General features: G+C 49.4%; 1 protein-coding gene across 1 annotated transcript in view; it reads left to right on the forward strand.

Annotated features, from left to right (window-relative positions):
• smurf2 (SMAD specific E3 ubiquitin protein ligase 2) overlaps positions 1–16,096 on the forward strand; it is a 67,897-nt gene that overhangs the window by 19,871 nt on the left and 31,930 nt on the right. Inside the window, exons 2-3 of the mRNA XM_036539879.1 lie at positions 13,750–13,788; positions 15,328–15,436. Of these exons, the coding sequence (XP_036395772.1) occupies positions 13,750–13,788; positions 15,328–15,436 (148 nt within the window). The remainder of the gene's footprint in view (positions 1–13,749; positions 13,789–15,327; positions 15,437–16,096) is intronic.

Genomic DNA, 16,096 nt, shown 5'->3' on the forward strand with positions numbered 1-16,096 from the left:
ATTTATAAACAGTGTTTATAAATGGTTCTACACACCAGTGCAGAGGTCATAACCATGCCTGCCTTTGTACTCTGTGCTACACTTGGTGAATGATATGACTGCAGTAGAAATTGTCCTTTCTCTGGGCTGATAAGACTGAGCTGTAACCAAATGCCTGAATCATTGCCGGTATGTCACCATTCACACTAGTATGATGCCTTTGACTGGAAATTCAGGGGATTCTCAGTTGTTCAGCTTTAGTCTGAAAAGGGTTACAGTGTTATGTCATAACAATAGTTCAACATCTGTCTCCAGCATTCCCTGTGCGAGCCTAATAGCTAGGCTCCCTGGGAACTTGTTTGTTCATGGTTTGTACCCCCCGAAAAATGATGAGTGTTTTTGTTTTGTGGTCACAGTGTACATTGGAGGCAGCATTTCTTTAAAATGTTTCAGCACTGCTGGTTTCCCTTGTTCTCCCACTTCCTCTGCACCCCCCCCCCCCCCCCCCCCCCCCCAAGAGCAATAGACGTGCGTGGGAGAGGACGGTGTGGGATGGAACAGACAGGTTTTCTAGTGTTTCATGTGTGTCTGGTTCTAAACCGTAGAAATGCACCATCCAAACAGTTTGTTGTCATCACACCATCTTGTTGGCATAATACAGCCAGGAGTTTAACCTCTTCGTCGGTTTTTCTCTGCGATTGTTCTCACTGTCGCGGTAGCGCTGCGAATCCGAGCTCGGTCGTTCGGGCTGACCGAGGCTGCCAGGCAGACCGATCAGACGGGCCAGAAAGAGGATCCGCTGTCTCGAATGCGCTCCGACCCCCGGAGACGCAGGTGTCGCCGGTCTCGTTCGTACGCTGCCGTTCCCCGGAAGGCGCTGCAGTGCTGTAAGGGGGGGAGGGAGAGGCTCACCGCGAAAGCCCTGCGCTCCTGCGAGCCATTGCCAGGCCCAGCGGAGTATCTATATATGTATAAAGACTGGAGCAGCAGCCCAGTCTTTTTCCTTGAAACTGGAGATCAGCGGAATTATTGAGGGGAGGACACCGCACGACAGGCCCAGCCTGCTTTTCCTCCCTGATTTTTGCAGTGGAGATGTTTCGGTAGTGGGGGGGGGTGTTAGGGGAATCTCCGTAGCGTTGAGAGTCGTCCCCGGCAGAAATCGTACCTCCTGTTGTCAGGAGGGTGTGTTTCGGTGTCCGTGGGCACATGCCACAGCCAGGAGCCTCTGACCTCCTTCATGTGCTCCTCTGTGGGGAAACACATCCGTCTCGCGCTGTACCTCCCCGAAGCCCTCAGCGTCAGATGTGTAAAATACGCACTGTGTCAACCGGTAAATGGGACACCTCCTCACGCACCAGCCGTGTCAGCTGAACAGGAGCGGGGGGGTTGTCAGGTTAGTAAAACTGGCACATCCATTTCCCCCGAGCGAGCCTGTCGCCCCACCCCCCATCCCTCCTCGCTCCTCAGGCTGATCCGATGCCAGATGGGAAATGATTCATCGTCTCTGTATGGGATGTGCACCGTGCAGGGATTGATTGAAAATTCAGACTGTTTAGTTTGAAAAACCACAAATGAGATGAGATGTAAGCCGCTGCGCCGCAAGAAACGCTTCCCACCCTCCCCGCTCGCCCTGCTTTTGAAATCATGTAAATGGTGGAAATTAAAGAAACAAGAAAGCGTCCACACACACACACACACACACACACACACACACACACACACACACACCCAGCTTCCCTGCCTCTCCTCCTCGTCCTCCTCTCCCCTCCTGCGTGGAACGACGTGAAGGTCATGCTATCCTGAGTCACCAGCCAGCCGAAACTCGGCCCCGCGGGGCTCCCTCGTGCCGGGCTGCCGGGAGCTGGCGTTTCACCGGAGGCCGAGCGCACAGGGCTCCTGTCTCGGGCTCACGGAAACTTTCTGTGAACTGATACGTATCAGTCAGCCGGGCGGGGCGCTGCGGCGTTCAGACAGACAGAGAGCGGCCGACGTGCTCCTTTCAGAGGGCACCGAACGGAGAGTTTACTTTCATTTCTCACAGGCTGAGTCTGAGCAGCAGCGTGAATGCCGCCACCCCCTCCCTTCCCTGCTGTGGAACTGGAAATTCTGCTCAGCGTTTGGGGGGGGGGGGAAGCTCTCTGAGGCACATGAATATTTTTGGACACCATTAACCAGACGTAGGTATTGCTGAGTAATCTGAGATATCAAAACTGAGTTCCAGAAATACTCCCTAGTACGCCAGTTTCTATCCACTGCATTGTTTACTGAAAGTGAACCACTTTTCGTGGTATTAGTGTGGCCCTGCCTTGTTCTTTCCCTGGTGAGTGTCTCGCTCAGATGAGGGGTGAGAACCTTGGGCTGTTTAATGAATGACAGAACTGGCAAGGAAGAGGGTTTTCTGGGGGGGAAAGGGGTGGAGGATCGGCCGCCAAAAGGAAGTGCCGTAGAGATTAGAAGCCCCGGTCTGCAGACCCGGGCCGATTTGGGATTTTTTTTTTTTTTTTTTAAAAACCAGAGGAGGGAGGAGCGGAGAAGGGAAAAGGAAGCCTTTTGTTTACAATAGAACAATGCTGTGAATGAGACAGTGTAGTGCTGAAACAGGAGTCAAAACAGGGCGGGGGGGGGGGAGGCGGGAGGGGGAGGGGTGGGTTTGGAGAAGGGGGGGGTTGATGTGTCAGCCAGCCCGGCATGTTGGGGTCAGGGCACTAGGCTGGAAACTGGGGAGAGGCTATTCGAGCTGCACGTTCGGTGGGGGGGGGGAGAGAACGACACTCGATCTGAGGAACCGAGCACAGAAAAATGTCAAATTCCAAGTTTTTGACTCATGACCTGAACTAGCTGGGAATCGGTGGCAGTCATGTTGCGGTATTTTCCACACCCTTTTCCCACACCCCCACATCCTCTGAAATATTCTTTTCACTCCGGGGCAGTCCTTAAATGCATGTCATGTTCTCTTAACGGAATTTGAACTTTTTTGTCACGCTCAGTTTCTGTGGAAATGTCGGGGTCGTACAGGTGAAATTTTTTAGAACCTCCAGGCCCAGACAATGTAGGGAGATGGAGAGGTGTCAGATTTCTCTAACAAGATGGTGGACAATCTCCTGGTACAGAAAACAGAAAATTAACAGTAGTTTTTCTTGGAGAAGATGTCTGCTCTTGATTTACCAGGAATATGCGGTATTAATGTTTAAGTCTTGAGATTAGCCAGGCATAAAACGTGCTCATAGCTCATTAGGATTGTTAAATGTTTGTTCATTAGTACATTCCCAGTGTCAGTGTTCTGAAATTTGTTCTTTGTTCAAGACTCACCGTTAAGAAGTGCTCTTGCTGTTCTGGCAACGTAGCAGTGTTTGCAAGATTGCTAGTTATAACATTATATTATCTAGTTCTGTAGCCAGGATCAGCTTCTCTCAACAGCAAGACGTTTATTGTATAGAAAGTCTTGAATATTATGAAAATTGTGACAGGCGATTTCAGAATCATATCATGGCTCCATTGAGTTGAGGAATGGCATTATTTATTCAGTGCTCTCCTGATATGCGTTTGCCGACAGCCTCGGAGAGGAACGCTGGAAGTGGTGGATTAAAACAATAAAATATGCTTGCCTACATGGGGGAGAGGTAGAAAATCGAATAAAATATCAAAAACATTAAAACCTTTTTTACCGCAGCTAAAATATGCATAGATGTTGGCAGCCGATAATAAACAGCAGTGTAAAAGCCCCTAATGCGGAAAGCTGCTTGTTTGGGTAGACACCAGACTGCTGATGTTTTTTTTTTTCTTTTTTCTTTTTTCTTTTCCTCAACAGGTTAAAGCCAAGCTGCAGTGTGGCTTCTCTCATTTTAGGGGCAAAATTGTAACTGTTTTGAAAGGCAGAGATTGTTGTATGCACCCTTGACTTTTCTTCAAATGTAGGGAGTTGGAAAAACTCTGTTTAAAGCCCACTAGCCATTCTTTTCTTCATACCTGTTTTAAAGTGTGTCTTATCTGGATTGCCTCAAGGTTTGAGAATTTGTAAAATAATTTAAAGAATTCAGTTAGTTTTCTTTTACCTTTTTTTCTCAAGTGATTCAAGAATACACCCCAAGAAGTTGAACTTAATTTAAGATTTCAAACTGAAAGGCGTTTTCCCTAGTCTTAGCACCTCTGAGAGCTAAATCTGTAGGGATGGTGGTCAGGAGCTTCTCTGGAAAGTTGATCTTGGTGTCACAGGGGCCTCATTGGACAGCACTTGGTGTAACTGCTGGTCCTGTGTTGCTTCTCAACACCCTTGGCTTGTCTTTGTAGGCACAGGCAGTAGTAGTGTGGACACAGTTTCAGTTGCATTACATGCTACTGGGTGAACTGCCCAGCATATATAATATATTTGTATCTTGCTGTCATTCGTAGTAGTACATTTCCTTGTTTGTAGCCAACCAAACCACAGTCTTCTGTGACCGCCAGTCTCGGTGTCCTAGAGTGTCCATAGGAAATTAACAGGAACAGAGAAATCCTGTTCACAGCCTTGATGCGTATCTTTGTTACCATGGCTACCTAAGCCTAAGATATGTTGTGTTAAGCGATTTTTTTCACTCCTTAAAATGTGGTGTTACTTGGTCACAGGGCTGTGTTTCTAGGCAGAGCTTGCATGGTCTACCATTTTGTATTATTTGAGACATTGCAAGCTTATGAATACAGTATTTTGCTCTCACAGGCTGTCTGTGTTGGTGTCTGTGTGTTGCCCTGCAAAACAAGAAGTGAGAGCAGGGACACCTACCAAGACAACTGCTCTAAGTCTGCCACAAAGAATATGCCTGTTCGGGGGCTCGCAATGTATAACACTGAGTAAACTGCTGTGTTTGGGATTATCTTCTGTATTTTACTTCCGAGTGACACGAAACCGGGATCGCGCTAATAACAAAACAGGGATGAAGTCATCCGGGCAGAAGAGTGACACGGTTGGGTTCAGCACAGTTGAACAGTTGTCGTCTGGACTTCTTCAGTTTGTCAGATTATGCAACCCCTGCCTTTCCTTTGCTGATTTATCGTTGGTAATGTGTGAATACCCACCCTGTTGGTATCTTTGTGTTGTTGCAAAAAGACGCTGTGGACTGTGTGGTGGAATTTGGATATGGATCCAGGTCGTGAACTTTCTTAAATAGCTTCTACCTAAGGGGAAAATGCATATTATATAATACTAAGTTTCTGCTTTCTAGGATGGAACAATTTTTCTGTTGGCCCCCAAGCAACAGTAACGCCCTGCTTGCTGTATTCCAGTAATGCAGGACTACGCTAAAATTACTGTATAATGCTTGATTCGAAGTAGCTGAAGAATTCCATTTGCTCCATATGAGCAGCTAATGTTTTCAATATCATCGCTTTTCATTTTCCCCATCTATGTAGGTATTTACTGAAGGCCAGTTGTTTTCATGAATAATTGAATTGGGGGGGAAAAAAAATCAAAAGAGCTTCCCAAACTGAACTGTAGTGTGGTTTGAGACACCTGTGATTTAGCACTGTAAATGCACCATCCACCCGAATCCAAACCCTGTGTAGCACAGAACTTTTCCCGTCCATGTGAGCAGGCAAGCAAACGCCTTGGAAAATCACCCGTGTGATGAGTATCTTTAGAAAACCTCTCCTCTCATACAGTTTTGCTAAAAGTGCAACGGAAACATGGCACCCCACCGAAAAAAAAGACTTTGATGAGGGTTGGTGTATTTCTGGACGCCGTGGCCATGTGAATGCTTTGCGTGGACATAATGCCTAAATGGCCCTCTTGGCTCTGCAGTGCATTTCATTCTCAATCAATAAATGCACAATTTCAGCATTTCAGGCCTTGCAGAGCCTCTCAGCAGTTACTTGGATGGTCATCGTAAAGAAATCGTAAAGTGCCAGTAATAGAAATGCAAGTCATGGTTCTCATTTTTGACTCCATTAATGCTCTCGGGTCCTGTGAGTAGCTGTTGCTGGGCTCCATCAGCCATCAGGACGGGAGAGGTGCTGCCCTGAGTGCTCTGGGGTCACCGGAAGGCCCTCTGTGTACTGCTTGGCTCAGGTCTGCCCTCCTTGAACTCCCAGCCGAGCAGACGCGCCACCGCAAACGTCCTCCTCCCCCAGCGTCTCGCAGCTGGACGAGCGGGGCAGACGGGCAAAGGTTGTGGTCGTGGTGAAGGCCGCCCTCAAGAAGCATGAATCTCGAAAGCCGTCACGGCCCTTCAAGGGCACTCAAGGTCGCGCGACCCCACTGTAGATTATAGCCTCTGCAGTATTCCAAAACCTGTCTGTCTCTGGTGGTCAGATGAGTTTTATCATCCAGCCTGTGGAGTCTCAGGCAGGAGTGCTTTTCTGTCCCCCCCCCAGAAAGCTATTTGAATGTTCAGAGCACAGCATAAAACTTATCAATTTCTATGACTGGATGATGCATTTAGTTCAACCACAAAACCGCAAGGAGTACAAGCTTGGAAGATATACACAGAGGAGTAATCTTCAGATCAGTTCTGTGTTCCATTCCGCATGTTTAAATGTGTCTTCATTTGATGTAAATTTCTTTGCTAGCAATTTAGAATAGGTTTTTATAACAGGGTGGAGACAGATAGTCCTCACCCCATGACCAGCACAGCAGATTTATGTCACTGTGCTGTAGATCCAAGGCTGTGTATTTCTCTGTCTTTGGGGGTGAGTGTGTGTGGGGGGAGGTTCCGGTCAGCGAGGTACACTTCCCATAAATCCTGCCCCCTGATGTCTGAGGGCCACTTGTTTTAATGCTCGTATCTTTATGGGTTTCATCCCATCTCTTTTATCCTGAGTGACTTCAAGAGCATCATGCCTTCTTATTCTTCAGTATTAATTTTGCATTAAGGCCCCCCCTATATTGTCAAAGGTGTTTTTTTATGTGGAAATTTTTCTTTTCCATGTGACTAAAGTGTTTTTTTTGTTGTTCATCGGCTCACACAAGATGTGCTTTGAGTGCTAAGCAGTAAGTAAATGTCAGGCATTCGGTTTGTCCTCAGTATTAAAAACCATTGTTTTAATGGAAATCTTCTGCTCGTGTCGAACACCAGGGTATGCTGAGGAGGCTTAATGTTATCTGTGCTGTGCTGTGCTGCTAAACCTGAACAGAAGTGCCTCACAGACAGGTGTGAAGTGCTCTCTCAACAAGCAGCATTTCTGTAGGTCATCATATTAAAAGTAAGCTATTAAATACAGACTTTTTCCTCAAACCCAAAGTGTGGTCAACCCCTTGGGGTGATCAAATGTTATTGCCTCTAGAAATAAAGTGTGTACTGTCTATAGAGCTAAAAAGTAACAGTTAAATGCTGGCTGGTTTGGTCTCCCTACTATCAGTGAGTGCAAGTACACTGTAACATTTTTTAGGTTATTAGCTTATTCCTTAGGTGTGTTCATGCTGGCAGATGCCTTTATTTAGAGGATACCCGGACTTAAACCCATGCACACGTCTCTTTCTCAGCATAGTACCCTTCTAAGTAGCCGTGGAACAGGAATATAGTTTTACGTTTGTGAGACAGATCAGATAACATCCGCAGTTCAGAGTATTATTCAGATTAGAACATGCCAGGGCTGTTTGATTATGTGTCCACTTTGAATTAGCAGCCACATGCCATTGTGTTTCTACAGCTGGGGTTTGTCTTTTCTCTCCCGCTCTGGCTCTCCCTCCCTCTCTCCCTCCCTCCTGCGCCCCACACTTTCATTTCAGCTGCATAAGACTAAATAAAACGGCAGAGAAAGGAAATGTGGCCCCATTGAATCTGTGGGGGGAAAAAAAAGAGGGTATTTAAAGTGTAGATTTACAAAAGAACACACGCACAATGCGGAGCGGCGTAGCGGGCCTGACGTGGCGACGGAGCCTTGAGAAATCGCTGCAAAGCCCCTGCTGCTGCACGGAGAGGCCCTGGAGTAGCCTCCCGTCGGCCCATAATCCCCCTTTCAGATAGTGTTTTGGTAATGTGAGAGCCCTCAGTTCTCCACCTCTCCCCTTGAGTCCCGGGGCCTGTGCGCTGCCCCCGCGTTTCTGTAGCGTTGAACGGGCACAGGTGGCCCCCTTGTCCACGGGACAGTCCCCCCCCCACCCGTGGGACGCTGTCCCTCAGGATGAATGGCTCAGGAATGTTCCGGAACCAGGAAGCTCTCTCCTCTCAGCCCCCCTGTCCAGCAGGAAGCCAGCAGAGGGACTCACCCTCAAGTCCCTCTGTTCATCAGTCACAATCAGAATCGGGCTTCATTTGCCAAGCGCGCCTCTACACATGCAAGGAATTTCACTCTGGTTCCAGTGTCTCTCGTAGTGCTTGCGTACAGCGTCACGGTGACAGCAGCAAATACCACACGGCAGTTGTCTTACAAGCCCCTGCTGTCACTTTGCTCCCACATCCCCAGGGTCTAGCTCTGTAGGAGCCACACCTTCATTTGCAAGGCCCTGGCTAGAGAATCTGTCAGGACGGGGCTGAACAGATGAAACGTCCCACAGTCATTAACATGCCAGTGGGCAGACGTAGCAGTAAGATTGGGACTCTCACGGTATTGTTTTGTTGGGTTATGTAATGTAATCCTTTAGGGAAATGCGCATAAGTATATCATGTGATATAAATGCCGTAAGATCCACGTCCAGGGTTTTCCTGCTTCAGTGTAAGTTAGGGCCTTCATCAGTCCGGCTAGTTCTAATTTCCCCCAACAGATCGGGTCTGCCGGAGTGGTGTCCTGCATTTCTGTGTAATTTGGTTAGTGCAGGGACAGTCGGTTTTGCACTGTAATTTGATTGGTGTCCTGATTGTTGTTTCTCAGTGTAATTCGGTTTGTTTTCCGATTGTCTCGCACGTTGCGATTTGTCTGAGCGCCTGTGTAATTGTGGTCGCTTGTACTGGTTGCCGTTTTTCTAGTGTAATTTGGCCCGCTGGCCCCATTGTCTGCCGTCTCTGTAATTTTGGTGGCTGCCCTCGTCGTGGCTTTTCTCGCACGTCCCCTTGGCTCTGCAGGCTATTTTCACGTTCCTTCCCAGTTTAGAGTGCTGTGAAATGCCTTGAGCCCGGAGCCGGCCGCGGCCTGGAGCCGGCCGCAGCCCTTTGGCCGAGCGCATCTCTCTGCGGCTTTCCTGACAGTACGGGCACGGCAGCGCCGCTGCCCCTCCCTGTCGTTACAGTCCCTCCTGGGGCAGGTCCACGCAGGTGGTGAGCGCCGCGGTCACCCCGCAGTGACCGCTCTGACCCCAGTCGCCGGCACTGTGTTCCTCCAGCCCTGCCTGTCTTAGACTGTGCTCGCCTGCGTTATTTTAACTGTGCCCTCTGTGCCTGTTTTAACTGTGCTGCTCTCCCTCGGACCGGAGAGTTGGGGGACGCCGCAGGCCAGCGGCTGCTGTCTGACAGCGCGGCCGCGCGCGGCGGGATACCTCGCTCCTCCACTCAGCGCGCAGCGACAGATGTCACAGTGTTAAACGGCGCTTTTCACTTTGTACCCCGCCCTATCTCCTGAGTGACGGCGTGTTTGAGGTGAGCGGGGACCCTCACCTCACCGGGGCGAGGATGAGGGTGCGGGTCGCCCACGCGGGTCAGGAGGCCCCGGTGACCGCGGGGGGTCATCGAGAGATCGGGCCGAGGCGCCGAGGGAATGGAAACCGTCCTGTCACCTGCTCCTCCCCCCCGTAAATAAGTAATGAAAAGGCTGTGGAAACGGTGCGGGGAGCTCGGCGTTGAAAGGCCTGGTGTATATCGTGATAAACGCACAGAGAAGGGGGTGGCGGTTAGATGGAGGGAGAAAGAAAGAAAGCGAGAGAGAGAAAGAGAGCGCGAGAGAGAGAGAGAGAGAGAGATGCATACCAGATGGTTGAGTAATGAGGTGGGTTTCACTGGAACAGAACACATTCCCAGGGCTGCCTGACTAAAGAATGTCTCCCTTATCTGTGTCTCCTCATCGGTTTTCCCCCATGAAGACTTACATTTAGTCTAGTCTTTTTATCTTTTTTTTTTTTTTCCTTTTCTTCCATTTAGTGTAAATGTTTACACAAGGAGCATATTTGTAGACCCGGAGAGTTTGCAGAGGCTCGATAGCGCAGGCATTAGCGGCGATCGGGGCTCCGGCTCATAACTCAGGTTGAGGCACCTCTGCGCACCGCGCACCTCACCTGCGCCGGTCCGACGCTGGAAGTCGAAACGGGCACCAGAATGACATTTAACCGAAAAATGCTGGTCCTCTGATTCATCTCCGATAAGGGTATGTGCTGCGTAAACAGAAACTGACGATAAGGCTCGGCAGCGGCGTGATGCAGTCTCTCTGCAGAAGCATTCCAGTCACTGTGCTGCGAAAGGTGAATTCGCAGCTGTCTTCGGTATGCCGTGCTGCTGTCCTTCACTTATGCAATGTGGAGATGACTGTAAGTGATTTTTTTTTTTGTTTGGCTTTTTTTTTTTCCCCATCTGTATAAGATGTCTTAAAATAACTTCATATAGGCCTACTTCCTGGTTGAAGAACAAAAACTGTTGTTGAACAGTTCAGAGCTGCTGCGAATACGTCCGCATAACTTCACATCAGACGGATTTGATTGATCCACAGTGGAATGTTACCGCTCTGCCCTGAGTACAGGTGGCCTGTGTACTCAGTCTCATCGCTGTGTTGCAGAGTGGCACAACGCTGGAACAAACCAGGGGGAGGGGCTCTCTAATTACATGCACCTAAATAAACAACCCTTGCAACATATTTGGGCATAAATTACTAATCCGTGTCTCTGACTTTTTAATAGCAACCTACTGTCTGTTTTTTTTTTTTTTTTTTTTTTAAGTAGCCATAGCTACTCTTTCAAATGTAGTGATTTTTATCTCGGAGATGCCACAGATATGCCACGCACACACATATAGACACCGCTGCCTTTTCCGTGCAGACAGAAACTGTGACGCTGCGCGTTGAAAGCCCGAGTACCTCAGGTGGTGTAGTCTGTGTGCCCTCTCTAGGCCTGCAGAATTTCGGCGTTTGTGACGCATCACGACAGGTAGCCCTCCAGGCACGGCATGCTCTGTAGCGCCCCGCCGTGATTGGCAGACGCCTCGGGGAGCTCGGAAAAGCAAAGGCAAAGCACAGCACCTGGAGGTCGTCTTGGCAGTGCCTTTAATGTGCTAGTCCATAACACGGACAGAGAAGGTGTGTGTGTGTGTGTGTGTGTGTGTGTGTGTGTGTGTGTGTGTGTCACAAGAGAAAAGGGAGCATTTTGTCTCTCCATTTCCTCCCTCTGTTGAAACTACACAGCGCACTCAGTGAAGCTGCTTCCATTAAAAAAAAAAAAAAAAGCACTTGTCCTTTAGCACACTGGCAGAGCAGTGGCCTCTGTTCTGCAGAGCAACTTGGAAATTTATAGTGCCACTCCTGGCAAGCAGTTCTTTATATTTGAAATGAAGAGCCCGCAGCATGCTGCCATGGTGTGTTGGAAGCCTGGGTGTAAAGTCCTGACATGCGTGCTTTTATTAGTAGGGTGGTTTTGACTGGGCACAGCTAATGCTAGCAGGATTGAGTGGCCTGCTTTGGTGCGGAGGAGCCTGTCCTGTCAGCGGCTGTCCTTATTTATGGCCGCGTGCCGGGGTTGTGTACGGAGATTCAGTCACACACGGAGCCCGTGCCCTTCGCTCGCGCTGACGGCTATTCCTTGTGGGTATTCCTCGCGGTATGAAGTTGCTGACCCAGGGGCACGGCTGACTGCCCTTGAGTGGCCTGTCAGACTCCAAACAGAGCCGCCTCCCGCCCCTCCGGAAAGCAAGCAGAATCGGCGATTTCTGTCAGCGGAACGCCCTTCTCGCCCCGTAGTGCATTAAGATTAGGCCACCTGTGCAGCTGGAATTACAGCACACAGGGACAGCCCCTCTCCTTGCAGATGTCTGTACGTCAGCGCATTCCCCCCCCGGGAGCTGGCTGGCTGGCTGGCGCTTCCCCCTGCGCTCAGACGCCGGAGCCCGTCTCGGTGGGGTGATCGGGAGGCCACGGGGGGTCAGACTCGCCGGCACCCCTCGCCCCCTCTCCGCACCCTCCTTGACAAGGCCGGACAACTGCGCTCCTCCTCAAGCAGCCCCCCCCCCCCCCCCCCCCCCAACCGGAATGTCTCAAGATGGGCGCGCTGACGTAAGGTGGTGGAGTGTCCCCGGGGACCGTATCGCTGAGATTCGGGCACGCGATCGCGGCTGTCAAACCCCCCATGGAGAATCTTGGGGACTTCAAAGACGACGGAGCCTCGAGGGGGGGGGTTGTGCGTGCGTCTGCTGCAGGGGGATCTGCGTCCCTGCTGAATGCGTGCACAGATAGCCGTGTAATCAGAGAGCGGGCCGGCGGAGGCGATAAGGTGCAGATAAGGCAGGAGGCGCGCAGCGGCGAGGCGCCTCGCGGCAGCTGAGGGGGATGGGGGGGTTGTGGGGGGGTACGCGCACGGCCTACAGCGAGGTTCCCCGCGCGGCCCGCATTCTTTTCCGTCCTCCGGTGTTATGAAACCTCACAGCTGTCTGAACGCGGGTGCTCTGCAGCTGTTTCTGGGCCAGGGGCCTCGTGTTGTGGAGATCCCACCGGAGGGGGGCGGGCGGGCGGTCGAGGGGGGTCAGAAAGCGGGTGAGAGACGATCCAAGGCTCCGCGGCTCCAGACACCGTGCAGTAATCGTACCCACTCTCTCCAGACGTGGAGAGGTGAAGTGCATTCCCCTGTGCACGCCCCAGCACTCTCCCACTCAGAGGCTGCTGAGAGGCGTTCAGCAAACCCAGCGCTGCAGAGATCTGTGGTAGATGCACTGGTTCCTCACACACTCTACACTCCTTTACTCACATTACATTACTGGCATTTAGCAGACACACTTATCCAGAGTGACTTACATAGGTTACAGTTTTTACATGTTGTCCATGTGTATCCACCTTGCCCAAGGGTACAACAGCAGCAGCAGTGCCCCAGCAGGGAATTGAGCCTTGCTCCTTAACGCTATGCTATATTGCCGCCCAGACTCTACTTATCTATTCAGTTTCTCTTTTTTGTTTGATACATACAATGAAAAATTCATACGATGGACAGCTCTTGGTATGTAATTAGGTGTTTCTAAGGGTCAGTGCGCCTTTTGTGTGTGCACAAATTGCCACATTCTGTCCTGAGCAGTCTGGAATGCATTCCGTTCAACTGGCCATTAGCGGCCTGTGATTCCATTAGCACACCAATACTGCCTGTGGCCAGCCTGAGTCTGCTCTGAGACAGAAAGAGCTGTAGCAGGACAGCGGCTCCTTGCAGCCATTGTGTCTTGGCTGTGGCGTACGCCCCGGGGACTCACTTTATACAGGAAAGAATGCCTGTCTACTCAATATTTTACACAGAGCTCTCCTAACTCCTCTTGAAGGTGGAGGAGGATGACGTGTGGATATGCATGGCTTGACACTAGCGGTTGCCTAGGGAAACCCCCAGATTTTGGCCAGGAAGCCTAAAAAAAAAAATCCAAAATAATGCAGTGGTTGCATTTTGGAGAACCGGCATGTGAAATAGCTGGATTCTAGCCCTGGGTAATACCCAGCCTGAGACTATATTTATGTATGAGAAATCTAGTGATTATATTCTTTTTTTTTTTTTTTTTTTTTGAGACACTTCATTCTTAAATTGTCCTTGTTGGCTTGTGGGCATTTTCTGTCCTGGGATTTCAGTTCTGGAAAGACATCTATTCCATCCTCGTAATGTAAATAATATTGCTCTTTTGCTGAATGTCACAATGCAGGCAGGGCTGTTAGGCCCTTCTGGTCACCACAAACCTCCTAACATCTTTGTCTCTCTTCCTTCCACAGTCCTGTGTGCGAAAAACCTGTCGAAGAAAGACTTCTTTCGTAAGTAACCCATTTTTCAAAGATCTATTTCTGTCCCATGATCCCCTGCAAATTACCATAGTTCTTTTTTGCCAGAACTTGTCTGCTTTGAAGTATGCTGTATGAGAGATCCCCCAGGACTTCAGCAAAATGTGGGTCATTTTCAACAGATAAAACAAGTCCTGCTACCAGTCACTGCCAACATCCAAGCAAGTGATTCGCATAGAGCCTCCGTTCTGTGGACGGAAGGGAAAGGGTTAAAGCCTTATCAGTCTTTTAGATCCAGGGATGAGGGACTCACTTTTGAAGAGCTGATTTTGAACTGTGGAAGACTAAAATCATACATCCTCTCTTGCAATGTCTTTAACTGGGTGTCACTTACAGCTACCCTTAGTTTAGCCTCATAAACCAAGTGACACAGAACACAGCAGGCCCTTTGAAACATCTCTCATCTAGCAGCATTTCTGCTTTTTTTTATGAAAATATGTCTTTAATTTGGACTCTTCCCACACATTGTTCCATTTTTGTCAGTCTTTACTTAAAGAATTGAAACAAAATAGCTTGAGTAAAAGGCTGCTAGGTCGGCAAATTCTTGTAAGATTTTCCCAGCCTTTAGTACCATTTAAGACATGTTTAACCTGACTGACAAAGTATTTCTGAGCTCAAGCTCAGTTATAGAAATGCGACTCAATGATACCTACCTCTGCAACTTAAGTGAAAAAACATTGGTATCACATGTTGGACAGGACACAGAATTACTGCCTTCTGTGTTTTCATAGGGTGAGACCTAAAACTCAGACAGTGAGGGCTGCTCTCAGAAAATATGACCGGAGAAAGTTTCAAAGTGTCTAATTTCAAACCTTTAAATGAAATCGTAGATCCAGGGAGTGATGGGAATTTTTGTGATTAACGGTCTGCATGGCGTTGCATTCCTGTATCAGCCTGTTCCAGAAGCTGCTATCATTGCTGCCACAGACCCATTTGGAACCATTGGACCTGTAGCTGTTTATTCAGGTTTTTTTTTTTCCTTCCTGTAAAAGTCTGGGTCTGTGAGAAGGCGCTCCTCCCTGAAAGGGAAGTCTCTTTTACCTGTAGTCACGCCAGGGCAGTGTGTGGGTGAATGTGACTCAACAGGTTTCACCTGCGCGAGGATAAAGTCACAGTATCGTTGCCTGGGGTTGCGGCTGTAAACCAGCACAAATGTCATAGTATCCCACTCTCCTCACAATCGCTGGGAGCGAGCTGCATTCTCCGTCCGATTCGCAGAGAGCGAAACCGTATCGCATAACAAAACACGCTCCTAGCGCTCAGTTCGCGACTCGTGCATGAATCCCCCTCCCTCCTCGGGTAATGAAAGAGGTATATGATTTCCAGTTATCTCCCCGGCTTATTGAATCGGTGTAAATGTTCAGTTTAAAAGGTGAATGCGTATTGTCCCGGCGCGGTATCGTGTGACCGGGTAGTTGAACTCTTGATTGTGAGTGATTGTGTGAGCTGACACTGATGCACTGCTCTTCTGAATTTTTTTTTTTGTTTTGTTTTGTTTTTTTGGTAATCCAGGACTGCCTGACCCCTTTGCCAAGGTGGTAGTGGATGGGTCAGGACAATGCCACTCTACGGACACTGTGAGGAACACGCTCGACCCCAAGTGGAACCAGCATTATGACCTGTAAGTCTTACCGTCCCTGTACAGACCTGGGCAGCAGCACGATGGGAAGGTCATGTCCTGCAGTTAATCGAGAAAGCCGTGTACTGCAGTCTGCACTGTTGTCGTAGCGAGGGATAGAGTGACGTCGGAGCAGCGGGGGCGGGGGGTAAAACATACGGGAATGTACGGTCTGTGACGAGTCGTGGCGGCTTCAGCTTTGCTCTGCTCTGCCGAGCAAAAAGGACGCAGCAACACCCTCTCCGGTTTGTTGTGCTGTTCCAGTTGACAGTGAAACCCCGAGTGCAGGAGTGAAATGATACCACTGAACTTCTGGTTCAGGAGTATTTCCTGACTCCTTTGTTCTAGTGGATTGGCGCCAAGACCCAAGGCCTCCTTATGTGTGTGTGAGTGAGAGTGTGTGTGTGTGTGTGTGTGTGTGTGTGTGTGTGTGTGTGAGTGAGAGTGTGTGTGTGTGTGTGAGTGAGAGTGTGTGTGTGTGTGTGAGTGAGAGTGTGTGTGTGTGTGAGAGTGTGTGTGTGTGTGAGAGTGTGTGTGTGTGTGAGAGTGTGTGTGTGTGTGTGTGAGTGAGAGTGTGTGAGTGAGAGTGTGTGAGTGAGAGTGTGTGAGTGAGAGTGTGTGAGTGAGAGTGTGTGAGTGAGAGTGTGTGAGTGAGAGTGTGTG

The sequence above is a fragment of the Megalops cyprinoides genome, chromosome 1 (assembly GCF_013368585.1).
Source record: "Megalops cyprinoides isolate fMegCyp1 chromosome 1, fMegCyp1.pri, whole genome shotgun sequence".
NCBI lineage: Eukaryota > Metazoa > Chordata > Actinopteri > Elopiformes > Megalopidae > Megalops > Megalops cyprinoides.